The sequence below is a fragment of the Thermobia domestica genome, chromosome 11 (assembly GCF_964235325.1).
Source record: "Thermobia domestica chromosome 11, izTheDome1.hap1.1, whole genome shotgun sequence".
NCBI lineage: Eukaryota > Metazoa > Arthropoda > Insecta > Zygentoma > Lepismatidae > Thermobia > Thermobia domestica.
Window position 1 is genome coordinate 267,114,069 of NC_137464.1, and position 17,536 is coordinate 267,131,604.

At 37.6% G+C, this 17,536-nt stretch overlaps 1 protein-coding gene across 4 annotated transcripts in view; it reads left to right on the plus strand.

Annotated features, from left to right (window-relative positions):
* The window catches only part of LOC145665060 (G protein-activated inward rectifier potassium channel 3-like), a 74,392-nt gene that overhangs the window by 45,613 nt on the left and 11,243 nt on the right, over positions 1-17,536 (plus strand). For 3 of the 4 annotated variants that reach the window (XM_081732318.1, XM_081732319.1, XM_081732321.1), the window contains exon 2: positions 8,094-9,145. In XM_081732318.1, the coding sequence (XP_081588444.1) occupies positions 8,094-9,145 (1,052 nt within the window). Of the gene's footprint in view, positions 1-8,093; positions 9,146-10,572; positions 10,640-17,536 lie in introns of all 4 variants that reach the window. The other variant, XM_081732320.1, reaches the window with a different exon arrangement.

Consider the following 17,536-nt stretch of genomic DNA (forward strand, 5'->3'; position numbering starts at 1 on the left):
GCTGAACCTCTCTAATGATTACATTTGAACTGACTGGCTAAATTCAATACCGAACACCAGGTGCGTGCGAACGGATATTCGACTTAAGTTGACATTCGGCGAAGGCTTCCCAACAAAGAGGTTTTTCAGCCACGCGGTAAAAATAGAAAATATTATCGGCAAGAACAAAGACTATTTTTCAAGGGTTGGTGCCAACAATAGAACTTATAATAACTGAAGTCGGTAAAACCAACAATACAGACTTGATTGTAATGCATTGTGGTTTATTTGAAGCACGACAGCAATGAGAGAGAACATTAAAACTCATAGGCGTCATAATGTCCGAAGTCGCCCCGACTGTCCGAAGTCGCCCCAGTTTACGGTATTATTAATTATTTTATATCATAGTAAATTCAATGTAAAAATTGATAATGACGATAGCCTCTATATTGTTTTTGTTTCGAACGAGAAATATATATATATATATATCCGTTGTTTTCCTCCACCTCCTCCTAAATGGCTGTTACAAAAATGCCTAAATAACATTTTCTGCTACATCACAGAAAAAGAATATTTTTCAGAATACGAGTTTAGTTACAGAGACATTCTAACATTTGTGATGCATTGTTGGCATTGTATTTTGTGTGATTTTCTAACAAACTGTTGTTTTGTTAGTTTTGAACACAGATGGTAGTCGATAAACGTATTTGTTTGGCAGGTAGTGCAACTTTACCTTTGCCTCTTTCAAAAGGCAGAATAGTGATCCAATGTCTCCTTACTGGATCCTCAAATTATACAATATGTTTACTTGTTGAATATAAAACGAAAACTGAGAAATCTGAGAGACTTCGTTGTTAGCACTAGAGTATGAAATGCGAGTGACGTCTTTATGGAATATGAAAATGATAACATTAGAATTGGATGAAAAGTTAATCCTTGTCTTCAGAACGAACATAAAACTTTCCTTCATCCTATTTAATTCTTATCTTGAAAAAGACTACCATTATCATGAGAAAAATATTTTATTGCCCTTGGTATCAAGAGAGCAATAATAATCTTCAATAATTGCAGAATCTTAAAAACAAAAACTACAAGGTTTAAGGAAGGCGCAGGTTCAATGCCACTGAAACAAAAACCCGGCTTTTCATCATTGATTCTATCCAATGTTAATGAAAGCCAGCTAGGAATGTTACAGTTCACCTCTCTCATATTCCCGTATGTTACTAGTGGCGTATGCAGTGGGAAGAAAGGAGAATTGTGACTGGTTGTACTGTAGCCGAGGTTGTAACCGTCTTTAAAAATTTATTCTGTAAAATAAACTTTTACAATTTTAAGATATGTAGGAGGAAAATAGCGCGTCTTGAAGCAATATGAATTCGGATGCTTCATTCTCCCCCTCCCTCCGCATGATAATGAACTTCTGTATATGATCTTATATGGTATCCAATCTTCTTCTTAGGCTCCCAATCGCCTTACTGGTTTTTCCAATCAATACTCTGCGCTTTCCTTGAAAACCAAGTGTAATACCATCTTCTAAACATCTCGCTGTAATTCAGTGGCGACTGCAGATTGCTGTTGTCCCCCTTGTTCTTTTAATTTTTTGCACCAAATCCTTTCTCCAAGACTTTTTTTTTTCAACGTTCATAGCTCGTGTTTTTGCGACTAACTCTCTATAACAGATCGGCGTGGAAGATCCGGGTTCAGTTCCTGGTGAGAGCAGATATGGTTCTGATCCCACGTTAAGCTGTGGATCTACGTCTCATATAGCCTCGGTGCTGAACAGGATGCTAAGCTCCAAATCAACCAATCTATATAACATATGTACTTCGTAGACTTACTATACTCTTATAATTTATAAAAGATAAACACACTTTTACTGTAGCCGTGCTCTCTGGGAGGGGATTGCAGAACACAATAATTTAGGCGTTGCATTAGCAAAAATAATCCTGACAATACGCGGACAAATCAGCCGAATTCGTAAAATTTATGCGGGCGGGAATTTTTATTTTTCAAAATGTCTACATAAATAAGAAACACGTTAATCCTGCCTTTCACTATAACATACCAAAGAGCAGAACAGAAAACTCAACTCACAGTGACACTGATTATAATATACGTACGGCAAGATACCTGCCCACACCTTTGTAGTTTGTACTAAAAGAGGACGCGAACACGAGCCAAACCCGAAAACTTGGGTCCAAGAGGCACATCGAGCATTGTGATTTCACACTATTGCCAAATCTCTCATGGACAGCAATCAGAGTTGCAGACTTTATATTAAAATAACTAATCTAAAATTTATGATTGATAATTCTATATTTGTGTACAGGAATAATGCCCATTAAAAAAATATTTCTATTAGTGAAGAGAGATTCTTTTGTGATTATATAGTAGAGTCGTATCTTGTAAGTTTATAAGTAGTCTTCCTTCCTTCCAGTGGCGAATTTAGAAGGTAAAAACTGAGGGGACAGCCAAAACTCAGATTATGTTAGGTATATCATGAGTTTACTATAACTTTCAAAATAGACATTAAAAATAAATTATTTTTTTCACTCAAAACTGGGGACCTAGATCCGCGACTGCTTCCTTCATTTCTTCCTTTCTGAAGGAGGAAAGATGTCGATAGATAAATTTAGGCAATGTTTTAGTTTCCTATGGGCCTTGGAAAACTCTGCGTAGACTTGATTGTGTGTATTTTCATGCAATCTTGCATCTTCTGTTAGAAACACTATATTTGCAAAGACCGCGTTGTAAATAGTTTCAACTGAAATATTTGACTGGGAATAAACAAGTATGTATGGCTAGGCCAGGTGATGGAAAAATCACTCGACATACTTGAAACAAATAATAAAAAAAGTCTTATGAATTACAAGTAAAGTGTTTCTAAGAAGTGAATGCAAAGTACATAGTATGTGACATCAGGAGATTTTCTTTTTGTTCCAAAACTTGCGTAAATTGCATCTTCTGAATAGATAATATTTTAATTTTCCTGTTTGTACGCTACACAGTTGACAGCTGAAGTAATGACTGAGATAAGACTTATTTACATTTCACTTTTTCAAGGTGACATCAAAACAAAGTAAGGTTTAAGCTTTTTAAAAATAGATTTTCTTTTCTTTCTTTATAAAAGTAGAGAAAATCTCATAGCTGATTAGATTGTGTAAGACATGGCGACAGTAACTTAAGAAGTTCAGTTTTCTCTAAACTTTTATACAAATTTGTTCAGGAGTTTCTCGGTTGATGAATTGAAAAATATCATTTAAACAGTGTGTTTAATAAGTTCAGAGCCAACCGCGATATTATGCTTAACGATGTTGGAAAAAATTATTACCACAATAGTTTTCTACATACTTCACTTCCCACTTCGCACAGTCGCGTGACTGGCCATAAAGGCTTTGGAACACCCTAGGAAAGTCATCCGACGAGAGTGCTTTTCACAGCGCAGTCACACTTGTTTGAATCGATACAACACCGTCAAACGCTCCCCTTTGAGTGTAGATTTGAGCTTAGGATGACATTCTGTAGGGCCAAATCAGGTGAATATGGGGAAGAAATCTTTGAGTTTTCTTTTGGCCAAACATGACAATGCGCCGGCCTATACCAGTTATCTTGTGCATCAGTTTTTCGCCAGAGTCCTTGAATGCCTCATATTCTCCTGATTTGGCCCTACAGGACTTCACCCTCTTCCCTAAGTTCAAATCTACCCTCAAAGAAAAGTGTTTTGAGGGTGTTGTATCGATTCAAGCGAATATAACTGTGGAGTGAAAAGCACTCCAGCCGGACGATTTTCCTAGGGTATTCCGGTTATGACCGATCCCGCGAATTGGCGCGAGGACAGATGTATGTAGAAAACTAGAAATATTTTTTTCTACCATCGTTAAGTATATTATTTCGAGATTGTCCCGGAATTTATTGAACTTACTGTATGTAAATCAGTTACATTTGAAAGGTACAAGGGAAAAACACGTTAAGTGCAAACTACATGATTTTGAGATATTTGTCCCTTCAGACAGCTAAGGGCGGCATCTTACCAATAAAACAACAACGCTGCGAAAGTACCATCTTGATCCCATTTTCTAAACGAACCAGCTTTGTTCGTGCTTTAAAACTGCTCTCCTGAAAAAAATTATGAAATGTGACTTACATGTTTTCCCCCTGTATCCAGGGATAAAAGTAGATCTGATTAAGGTAGGGGGACGGTAGGTAGCGGAATGACGTCAGGCCGTCCCGCTGCCCATCTTTGCCCATTGTATTTTTTTAGGAACTGGGGGGGGACGTTCTCCGCGTTCCCCCGCATTTTTACCCCTGCCTTTATCCTTCATTTGGAATACTTTATTTCATATTTTATGTATAGATATGCACTCAGTTGAGTTTCTGTAATAGAAACATAATAGGAAGTAACATAGCTAAAAGGAGTTTATATATATATATATATATATATATATATATATATATATATATATATATATATATATATATATATATATATATATATATATATATATATATATATGTAAACTTTACTTGATACAGTGAAGCTTCTGATTTAGTTCTTCAACGAATACAAAGCTACAAATCCCACAGTTTAAAATATGCTCTCAAATGTCATTTATTCCGACTGATGCTTTAATCAGAAAATACAAAGAGCGCTCACCTTTCGTGTTGAGTTCGTAGTTCGATTCAATGCCAAGTGATTTTGTGGAGGGTAACATTGTGTTGGTCGTATTTTTTCGCGTATCCTTCGACATTCTTATGCCACCAATTATTTTTATCACTTTCCATCTCCTTTAGCCTACATTGCATAAAAATGTGAAACTAAACTAGAAGTTGTGTTTCATTTTAGTTCAACAGTTGATCGAAAATGAATTGCATCTTAGTTATTGGCGTCCATATTTGATTATGTGAGACTTTGTTACGGTATATTTAGCCATAATTCCAACTCAGCCGGTGACCAGATCATTCTGCCAGGCTAATGTAGCCTTGAATGAACGAACAAACCAGAATGAGAACAGCGATGGGAAACGAAGTGGAAGGCACGGGATCTATCTACAGGGTTTTCATAAAGTCTGGACGGATTTAATTTGCTTATAATTTTCATAAAAATGCTCATAATGAAATCAAATAAAGTGCAAACGGTAGCGGAAGGATTAAATTTTTAGTTGGCAACACTGTTACCGTATCAAAGATGGCGTCGGTGAAAGAGAAAGCGCAATGTGTTCTGTGGTACGCAGAGCTAAAATCACCAATTCTGGTGTGTCGAAAGTTCACCAGAGTTCAAAAAGCCGGCACCGACTGAGAGTGCAATCCGAAAGTGGCATCCTAAGTTCTTGGAGACAGGAAGCGTCCTGGACCGTCCTCGAAGTGGGAGGCCGCCAACATCGCCTGCAACAGTGAGCAGGGTAAGGGAAAGCATCATCAACAGCCCACAGAAGTCGTTCCTAGTGGCGCCCAGTTGGAGGTGTGGCGGTGAATGAACTGAGCTCATGCAGATTACAGGTAAAAATTTAATCCTTCCGCTACCGTTTGCACTTTATTTGATTTCAATATGAGCATTTTTATGTAAATTATAAGCGAATTAAATCCGTCCAGACTTTATGAAAACCCTGTATATTGGAAATAAATCTATGCATTCGATATATTTAGGGATGCGCACGAAACGAGTCGAGACAGGATTTTCCTGACAAAATTCGAGTCGAGACACGGCTCTTCCAATAGAGAAATATACATTTTTGGAGTCGAGACATCATTTTTACAGCACATTTTCGAGACGAGACAGCCACAAATCTCGTCTTGTGCGCATCCCTAGATATATTATTTAATCTTCTGAGCGTTTTCGCTAAAGCCAGGTCCTAGCTTTAGCGTAGCTTTGTGGGGTTAGCACAGCTTTTCACATTCGTTTAAAAAAAGTTATGAAACCGGAAATTAGGAAGTCGTACTACAAGTATAGCTTCAAAATCAAATTACGAATAACACGCACTCAAGAACTAATTAATTATCTGTTCATTACATAGTCATCTGTCACACGTCAATTAACTTTTTTGCTACGTAACAAGGCTATAATGAATAATCCTATAGAATGAATAATCAATTGAATTGGAGGTCTATTATAATTGCTGCGGGACCTCTATTTAAAAGCTAAGTCGAATATTACTTCCTGAAATATCCCTATCAGATATTTCCCTCTTTTATATACGTATACTATCCAAAATGCCCATTCTTCACGAGGAAGATAAGATTATGGGAAATATTTAAATCCCCTTCCTTCTTAGAGCATTTATTTCAGTGAGAGTGTAATGATAAAAATACAGAAGATACTCTACTTCACCCATAGAATACATCTTTTAAACAAATTCATATGATTAAAGCACCCAGCTTGAAGTGGGTACTATCTATTTTGCAAAAAGTCATTTCTGACGGATCAAACGGTTTCCCGACTCGGAAAACTATCAACTCGACAGAAATCTGTCATTTTCGACATTTTATTTTTCACTTCCCCATCTCACCGTCTGCAAATGGGGATGAACTTGCACTTAAGAGGCCTTATCACTGTGAAATTAAAATAGCGCTAATTTTTCAGTAATTATATGATATATTCAAATAGATACTCGTAAAAGATAACCAAAACTTGGAACAAGATCGCCCTAGACAATATTATTATGCATGAGGTACTGTACCGTTATCGTGAGTCATCTAGTAACTTTCCGTTTGCAGCCATTTAGAAACGCGAAAATAAATGCCGGTTTTCTAAATGGCTGGATATCGAAAGCAAATAAGTGAGTCATGATAACGGTATCTCATGTTAAGTAATATTGTCTAGGGAGCTCGTGTTTCACTTTTCGATTATCTTTTATTATCTATTTGAAGATATCACATAATTACTGTAAAATTAGCGGTATTTTAATTTCGCCGTGATGAGGCTTCTTGGGAGCGTCAATATTCATTTCAGCAACTTCGAAAACTATAGATTCTACGTTAATATTGGTTATTTTCGATCATTTTTATATATACGTCTGTCTTCCCTCCCTCTAGGTGTGCTAGGGGGTATAACCCTGACAGTACTTTTCTTCCAGACTGCAAGGAATATGAGTACAAAGTTTGGTTGAAATTGCTCCAGCCGTTCCAGAGTTATGGTGGAATATATACGCACACAGCCATTTTTATACAATAAAGATATTCTGCAGGAGAATCGTATTTGGCACTGATTTAATTTTTTATTAATTGTGTAATAAGAACAACTTGTGTTCGACCAGTGAACAACTGCGGGAGTTGTTCGACAGATGTAGATGGAAACAACTATGAAATAACGCACAGAAGCGTTTTAGTAATATCATTTTTTAATTTACTTTGTCTAGTACCTTCTTATGAGTAGCTAGCGCGCGTAGTTCTGGGTTTGATTCGCGGTGGGAGTGCTTAGCTCGGATTCAAGCCCGAGTGCTTGTTCACAGTCCGTCTCCTAGCATCGATGCTTAAACGGACGTCAAACTTTAATCTCTCCAGAACTTCACTTTGCTTTTATTAGTCTTTATAATCAAACTGGTTAATGGATAAATACCTGAAGTATATGCAACCCATTTAACAGTTGATTTTTTAGGGTTGTATAGGATGTAGGATACAGTGCTCAAAAGTATCTGCTATAGAACATTTGTCATTGTATTTCCGAAATTTTTAACGAATTTGCCGTATGGGATTTGTGTGTGTGTGTGTGAGAGAGAGAGAGAGAGAGAGAGTTTTTTTTTTTTTTTTTTTTTTTTAGAAACTAAGAGAGAAAAAAATATTTCTTAAAAGTTAAATCAATGTTTTGTAACAAATAAAATTGACTTCCGTCATCCATATGAGTATATTTAAGTTTCCCATACATTTTCAAAATATTTCTACCCAAATTTTGAATGTGTAACGTTTGAACTGACCTAACTGCACCTGCGAAACAATTCTGTTGACGCGCTTGAATGAATATTTACTAAGGTAACCATGGCATCGAAGGAAAGGGAATAGCCCTACTAAGTGATTCCAAAATAATTTACTGTAATTTTTGAGTCATATTAGAAAAAAATGTTTAAAAATAAGGATGTCCGAAGCATAGTGCATTTTGCTAACGATATATCTTTGTCTTCCAGGAGCAGATACCGGATGACTGGAAGAAAACCCCGGAAGCGGGTTGTCTTCAAAAGTGGCGAATGTAATGTGGTCCAGACGAACATCTCCAAACGACGATTGCGCTATCTACAAGACATCTTCACAACTTTAGTGGACGTCCAGTGGCGGTGGACGCTGCTTGTATTCGCACTGAGCTTCATCCTGAGTTGGTTGGGGTTCGCCATCATCTGGTGGCTGATTGCTTTCACGCACGGGGACCTAGATCCAGACCACCTCCCGGAGCACCAGGAGAGCAACCAGTGGACGCCCTGCGTTTCCAACATCAAAGACTTCAGCTCCTGCTTCCTATTCAGTGTCGAAACCCAACACACTATCGGTTACGGTTCGCGATACACCACGGAAGAGTGTCCCGAGGCCATCTTTGTGATGTGTTTGCAAAGCATTACGGGAGTGATGATCCAAGCCTTTATGGTGGGAATTGTGTTCGCCAAAATGTCTCGTCCCAAAAACCGCGCACAAACACTTTTGTTTAGCCGCAATGCGGTCATCTGCCAGCGAGATGGGCAGCTGTGTCTTATGTTTCGTGTAGGGGATATGAGGAAGTCCCATATCATCGGCGCTCACATCCGAGCGCAGCTTATTAAGACTCGGGTGACGAAGGAGGGTGAAACCCTGGGCTATTATCAGCACGAACTTGTGGTGGGCTCCGACAGTGATCAGAGCGACATATTCTTTATCTGGCCAATGACAGTAGTGCATCGAATCGATGAGTCGAGTCCCTTGTACACAATGTCGGCAGCCGACCTCATCCGGGAGAAGTTCGAGGTGGTGGTGATTCTCGAGGGTTGCATTGAGTCCACGGGGATGACCACACAGGCACGGTCCTCGTTTCTTCCCAATGAGATCTTGTGGGGTCACCGATTCGAGCCCCTGGTGCAGTTCCGCAAGGACCGCGGTGAATATGAAGTGGACTACAGCCTGTTCAACAGTACTTTTGAGGTGGACACTCCTCTGTGCAGTGCCAAGGACCTCGACGAGTTCTACAAAATACAGGACGAACTTCGCAGACAAGGTAAAGGACTCCTTTCAACTTATTTTAAATATATATTATTTCCTTTCGAGAGCAATAATTGTTCAGGTGAAGTTTAAAGTTTTACTATTAATATTTTAAGGTGACAGTTATTATCTGTTCCTTTTTAATGCCATAGTAATCTCATATTATTCGAGAGCTTAGCTCATCATTTTAAAGAAAATATCAGTCTATCATAGTTTCTTTTTCTTCCTACAAAATGTTTTTCACTACGTCCAGACAAGGGCGCCCATGTTGTGGTTTCCAGGGAGGGGCAAGTATAAGCGACGTTTCAAAAATAGTTTCAAATTTCGCTGTAACTAATGTAAAAAATCTATTGAATTTTCGATATTCTGAAGTACAATTTCCTCTAGGGGGTGAGCGCCCACCTTGCTTCCTCCCCTGATGGGCGCCCTTGCGTCCAGACTACTTTCTTCAACTCGTCAGTAACTGTAAGACAACGAAAATAATCGGAAATTTTGACAGCTATCCATCTAGAACTTAAAAAAACTATTAAATCAACGTCAGTAATAAATAAAATCCACAGAAAGCGTAATACGTATTTCACATTGCTTTACAATCAACAATTTCTACATTTCGTAAGTTTTTGAATCATTGTGGCTCCATCTTCAGGGAAGATACTTAAAAATTCAAAATGCAGGAAGAAGATACGTGGAAGATGTTGAATTTGTCTAAAACCAGAACAGTATAACCGATAACACTTATAAAACTGCTCAGCACTTAAACACTTCGTCCAATTATCATGTGATAGCAATCTATCACCGTACCAATTAGTTTCTAGGTATGAAAGTTCTGAATCAATAGGAATCATGTTTAGTCCAATCTTTCCTGCCGGAATCAAAATTCAGTTTTATAATTTTGTATTTGATAAGGAATGGCTCACATAGTTGACTGAATTTCTCAATCTGTCCTTGTCTGTCGTTCGTTTAATTTTCCCTAAAAGATCAAGGAGACTATACAAGTTCACGATATTACACGAGTTCAGCCGAACTCACCCGATTGCAAACAAACTTGGCAAAGTGGGAGACCTTGACCTGCTGTGTTAGTGTATGAAATACATGGTAAACAGGCTTCTGGTTCTTAAGTTATGTACAGTCAAAGTTCTGAATGAACCACCGGGTTTTTAATAAAAGCGAAATAAGTACTGTTTAAAATAGCAAAGGTCAGCCTTGGACAGAAAAATAAAATAAAATTGACTATTTCTTTTTTACTTCTATTCGTATTTCATTTTTTTAAAAATATAATTTTAATCATATCGATTGATTGTTTCGGATGTTTTGCATGTTCAAATATTGATAATACTCGTAGTATAAATTTCGAATCACTTCTGTGTTTTATTTTATTATTCTATTTATATCATTAATGTTTCTCTTACACAACCTTCGATCTCCTCTGTTTGTTTCTTTTAGTTTTTATCATTTTACCTGAAGATGGAGGCACAAGGATTCTGAAAATTCGAAGTTCTGAAGTTTAGAAGTAGGTGCTAAAACAGAATTATATTAGAAGAAATGGGGGTGATGTTTGTTGTCTCTGGGATATATTCGTACCTTGTTTGTGGCTCGTGCATGTTCTGTGTTTTTACTTTCGAGTGTGAGAATTTACGAGTTAGGAAAATCACATGTCTCCGAGAAACATATGCGAGACCCCACAGGCTAATGCAGGGGCGGATCCAAGGGGGGCGATCGACCCCCCAGAAGAGGAGACTTTCTTATTTTATATATATAAATAAAACACATCCCAAAGTTTAGAGCCCTTAAAAGTAGCAGTATGACAACCCACCGCCCCTCCCCAGAAGTCGGTCCTGGATCCGCCCCTGGGCTGATGTGTTTTTCGTCAAAAGGCCCGGCACACACGTTCCGGTATATCGGTAAGGTTTACCTGACAGGTATATTGGGCGGGCCTGACTCATAAGAAAGTGTTGACGGCGATTTCTACACACATACACAGCTTTTGCCGCAAATGAAACAGGACATCCCAAGTTTTATTTTCCAACAGAGCGGGGAACATCTAAATGAGGGTGTCAGTTAGCCCTAACTGCAGGCTGGATGTGTTCTGACTCACTAAAGCGGCCTTTCATGTAGAAAGAAATTTTAATGTGCAAGGAAACATTTTTCAGTTTGTCTTGACATCTCTTTTATGTACCGGTTTATTTCAGTGTCACTAAACTTCAGCTGCGGATATGTCTAATCGGGAAAATTATTTGCAATAACTGCGACAGTCTTATTATAATCTAAAGATTCTATTGTTACTGTTGACAGCTATGAAAACGACCATTGCGATTAGTCTCAGGATTGTTCTGTATATTCACACTAAAGTATCTCACGTGTTTAGATATATTATTACAAGTTCTCTTCAAACATAGATAAAAGATAGACGTTGTTTTTTAAAAGGATAAACATATTATCAAATAGATTATCAAATGTATGTTAGCGGCGGCTTCACATTCTTTCTAGAAAAAGGAAATTCAGATGTGTACAATGTTAAATTCTTATGTTGTTAAAGTACATAATCATACACGATCAAAAATCCAGTTTGGAACGTTTAGTTTATAAGTAGAACTACAAAACTTATAAATTTCCAGATTCACAAACAGGTAAAATTATTGTTGCGTAATTATCTGTTCTATAGCATAGAAGAATGCTATAGATTTTTCTGTGTAGACCAAGATTAAAAATTAGTTGAACAAGTAAATACAGAAATTAATGTTTTAAAATTATTTGTTAGTATTTTAGTATTAGTATGTTACACTATAATTTAAATGTATTAAGGGCGTTTCTAAACATTTTGTATCTTCGTTTACTAAAAGAATGTCGTGTTTATTAGTTTCGTTAGTTGAAAAGAGGAATCTACCGTTTGAGGGGAAAAGAGAAAGACATTCATAGGCAGTGGTAATAAGGATGATGTTTACTATCTCTACACGCTAACAGTTACTTTTTCCGCGGATTTATCAATAATCCGGGTGATTTCTGGCGCATTACTTGGATCATAAGGCAGGTACTTGCTTTGGAAACCAGCAGCACGTCACTTGTTCTAGAACACGTTATCTCTACAGAGAATTGGCGTGTGCTATCTTCTAGTGTTGCGAGTATTTGAATTCGTTCCTCTTGTGGATGTTATACTTTCTTGTTGAAATCTGTTTCGAAATTTTATTGGCCTTAAAGCAGTGGCGGCTTTAGCGGGTAGGGTGGGTAGGCACGGGCGTACCCAAAAATTTTGAAAAATATATAAACGCTAAAAGATCTAATACAGAGTAAATATATTTTCCACTATTTATATTAATGGTAGATAATTATTTAACAAATAGCATCAACCACTATTGTTGAAAGTAATTTCCTACCGTCATTAACCAATGAAATGTGTATATGTATTCATAAGCGAGGGAGCGAGCCTACCCAAAATTAAAATCCTAAAGCCACCCCTGCCTTAAAGTTTTGTTTCTGTGTTATTTTAATCTAGTTTGTTGATTTCCTGCTAATTAAACGTCTACAGCAACGTGAAAATTAAAAAAAAAAAAAAATATCCCTCCAGTGTATAACATATACGAATCAAGTAGAAGCTTGCGCAATCTTTTGGCGGGAAAAACAACTCTTATGCTACACAGAACGACATAAATGTTTAAACTATTTTCTTGAAGATAAAGCGAAACAATGATGCATTTTATGATTCTGTTTGTGTCTTCGCTGAAACTCTCTGAATGTCAGGAAGCATTTGATCATTTTATGTTATCAGCTTTATTGCAAGTGATAACGTGAGATAGAAGAAATATATTGCCAAGCTGTCTACACCAATCCAATATAGTGATACCATTCGTGCAGTATAAAATGTGCAGGCGAAGACTAGCCGTTAGTTTTTACTTCATGGTCAGGAAATCTTTGGTTCGAAACCGATGGTGCCGCCGTGATTGTTCTTTGAGGATTTTTTAATTACTAGACAAGTGCCGAAATGTGGTACCTGTAAAACGTATTGAGCCTTCAGAACCAAAACTGAGAATGGATTTATTGTGAATTATGAAACTACATATCCATTATTTATTCGATAACATCCATTAATTGTTCGATAACTTTCATTATTTCTTCGATAACTTTCGTTATTTGTTCGATAACCTCGATTTTTTTCGGCAACACCATAATCCCGTCGCTATAGAACTGCTGTTGTTTCTGATCAAGAAATTGTAACACGTCTGTTTCCACACGCTTCTTTTGAAACTGACTTAACGCTATGCAGGGGGTTCTGCAGAGGCCGAAAAAGTGATAGTTTGACGGTTCCAGATTCAGACTAGACGATGAATGAATTAAAACATCCCAGACAAGTTCTTTCAATTTCTGACGGGTCGTTAAAAATCTATGCGGTCTGACATTGTGAGCGTGGTACACAACACACTTTCTGTTGACAAATTCCGGTCGTTTTTTTTTATGAATTTCTATAGTTGACAGCAGCGACTCGCGAAATGAATCATAGAACTATTTTGCCTTACGTGTGATACATCGGAAGATTTCGGTACAATTCATGGAGGTGTCTTCCAAACGCACACTTGAGGAAACAAACATCAGTAGCGCACCAATGATGTTGTCAAACTTTAAAGACATGGTGAACAAGCGACAAGAAAAGCAAACAAATAAAAATAATGAATTATAACACGAACAGTAACAAAACAAAACAAATATATATATAATCTAAAACAAACGAACCCACATTTGGCTGTAGCTTATGATAAATATATCCTGCCCATAAACAACAAATTTCTTCATGGGCGTGCGCAACATTTGCGGTTTTATCGAAATAAAATTGTAAATTGTAGTAGTTTTGCGGAAAATTCATTCGTTCTCATGGCACACTTCTTTTATGTTTATTATAAGAATTCCAACATCTCTTTACACATCTAGTAGCTTGAACTATCAGATGTCAAATGACGTTAGGCTCAACCCGCTGCTACTCATAGCCTGAAATTTACCATCTCCTGTGAAAAAGTCCCAATAGTTTTTAGATTGCTTCATTTGTAGATGACCTTTATTCCTTTGGCGTTTAAAGCGACAGAATCTTTTTTTGTCCAGCGTGATTCCCTTGACGAGTTGCATGGTTTTTTTTTGTCTTTTGGGAAAGTTCTTTTCAAACCATGGACATCTTTTATTTTGTAGTTTGACAACATTACTGCTTACTTGGGAGTAATCCTAATTGTACGTTGCATGCAAAACAGACAAATAATAATAACTAAATAAAATGTATCGTTCTCGTGTGGAGGAAATCGACGTAGGCGGTCGGCTTTTTAGGGATGAACTTTGTCAAATTGAGTATGCTCTACTCTGTCCCTCAATAAGATATATTTTTTGTAACATTTAGAAAGAGTGAAAAATCTACCAATGGAGATTAAAATACACAGTGTTTCAAAACAACACCGACAACGTTTGGGAGGTGATTCCTGACACCAAGATAAGACAAAAAATATACAGCCTAGCTGCAAAAATCTGCCATTTTGGAGTTACAGGCTGCCGAAAACAAGATCAAAAATAAACTCTAAAGGTCCATAGCTCCAATACTATGGGACCTACTATAGTCGGGCCAAGACTTCACTTAGAAACCAGTATGTGTTTCAGAATCCTGCGGTACTTCCGCAACAATTTTTGTAGAGGTAGTTGGTGAGTACTTCAAATTATATGCCCGTAGTAAAACTCCCTTTATAAAAATTGTTGTTTAAGTACCTTACGATTCTGAAACATGGATTTTTGGAAAGGGCTCATATTAGTTCTTAAGGGTCTTCGCTACAGCGAAATTAAACTACAGCTAATTTTAGTTTTTCTGTAAAATCTTCAAAAGAAATAAAAATATTCGAAAAGCAGAAACGTAGTGAACTAGATAATACGATGGTGCATGTAATACCGTTATCACGATTCATCTATGTGCTTTCGATTTGCAAATGTAGATAGATTTAGCATTTTATGTGGGTTCTGTAAATAGCGGCATACCAAAAGCAGATAAGCGAATTTTTGACTCAGCTGTCGTAGGTCCTATAGTATTGGAGCTATGGACACTTAAAGTTCATTTTTTCATATTTTCGACAGCTGTAACTCCGAAATGATGGATTTCTACAGCCAGGTTGGTCTATACTTTTCGTCTGATCTTGGTCAGGAATCACCTCCCAAACGTTGTCATGTTTTGAAACACTCTGCATATTATGTACTCGCCGCCGCTTGCACAGGTACAAAACTGCTCCGTATGTTTGAGAGAGGGGGAAATCACAAAAAAGAAAAAAAAAGAATAAATGTAAGATAAATTTTTAATAAAATACTGCAACACTAGCAACCGGGGAAGTTGTTAAACATTATTCAGAGCAACATTCCTCTACTGTTGACAATGTTCAGAGAAGGCGCCTCCTGGCTGACGTCGTCGTCAGTAGTCTGTGTTGAGTCATATGATCCTTGAGAAATAGTGCTTAATGACCTCAAATAAAAGGAACAATTACGTACATACGCAGAGTACATACATGTAGCTATTTTTATAATTTTACGGAAAAGCCAGCGCAGTTAATGTACAATGAATATAGTAATGCAGCTTGATAATCTCTGATGTAAAGTGTTTCAAGTGCTGTAATAGTACTCGTGTCAGTATTAGAAGACACAATCCGTTACTTTTAAAAACATGATTAGTTCAATCCCAGCTCGCACCAAGTGAATTTGGTGGACAAACACCGTGTGCGTGGATTTTCTCGCGGTTCTCCCGTTTCCTGCCACCTTCGTTCCACCATTTCTTTCATTTCTCATCATCAACGTCTCCTTTAACCTAGCCGGTATAATCGTGGGACGTAAAACTTAAGTATCCGTTAATATTGGCAATGAGCGGCCACAAAAATTAGTTTCTCTCGAAAAGTGTGCATGAGAATTTACTCTCAAAGCATTTCATTTCTTTCAGCTCGATATGTGTCGATTCACTTATTGGTTGATTCCATTTCAGCGTTTCATTCACCACGCGGTAACCATCTATAGGCTATGAGACTTGGACTTGCAGCTTAATCTGGGAACCGAATCACATTAGGTACTGCCGGGAATTGAACCCAGGTCTTCTGTCGATTCATTTGTCTCATCGATTGACAATACCAAAGAAAAATTAAAGTTCAAAAAGTGATAATCAAAAATTGTTGGGCTGTTCTCAATTGCAATACTGTGTCCTGTCATTTTGCTACTGTTATACCGAAAGCTTCCTGATGGTATACGAGGGTCATTCAGAATGTAATGCCTCCAAGCTAATACCTTCATTTGTATTTGACAGCACAGATACAGGTGTCAGTCTAAAGCTTGCAAAGTCAGTTTCAAACGGTGGCATTATTTTTTCAGCATAGTCTCCATTACCGGCAACACTTGCACCAACGCGAAACAAGGTTTTTCATGCCGTCAGCGGAATTGTGTTGGCTGCTGGCGACACCATTGCCACACTGCTGCTTCCACCTCCACGTCACAGCTGTAGCGTTGGGCCTTAAGGTGATCCTTAAGTTTGGGGAAAAGCCAAAAATCACAGGGCGCAACATCCGGTCTATAGGCAGGATGAAGGAGATGTCGACAATACTTTGCCAGCAGATGGGAGAACTTTGAATTTTTTGCCGGAGGAGAGGACGTGTGGCGGTACTCCATCGACTGACGCTCCGCTTGCAGGTTGTAATGGTGTATCCACGACTTGTCGCCTGCGGTTAATGTTCCTGAACTCACAACTATCCGTAGCCAGAAATTCAATAACAGCTCGTTGTTTCAACCGAACGTCAATGCTGGATGCCATGGATTAGTCCATTACTCTGGAACGAGAAGAGATAGGAAGGTGAAACAAGTGAAATTCTATAGCTTAAAGACCAGTGGATTAATAATAAACAGTTTAGAATATTTTGCAGTACTATCGGCCAAGTAGTAGGCTTGGAAGTATTACTTTCTCAATCACCCTCGTATTTCACTCCATTTTCAGCTTAGTAGGTGCCTTGGTTAACATAAACCATAGGTTTTTAGGTTTACAAAACTACATAGTTCTCGAAAACTACGCATGGGGATGTACAAACATAATTTTGTTCGGCTCAATCAGATTTGTGATTGATCTTTGCCTTATCTTTGGTCTTTTTGTTTTGTTATACACACTAATAATGAAGAGTATATAAAATTAGATAAATTTCAATGACAGGGATTAAAGAAGTTGCCCGCATACCATCTTCATACAAATAACGATTAAAAAAAAAAAAAAAAAAACGCTGATAATGAAAGAATTTTATTTATAGCCTTTGAATGCTAGTTTGATGTAGTTTCTAAGCAAGGACAACGATCCAGCACAAGTTAAAAAGTTTTTCCTTATATTTCGTAAGCATTTCATGTAGTAATGAATGCTGTGGGAAGATAACGGAATAAT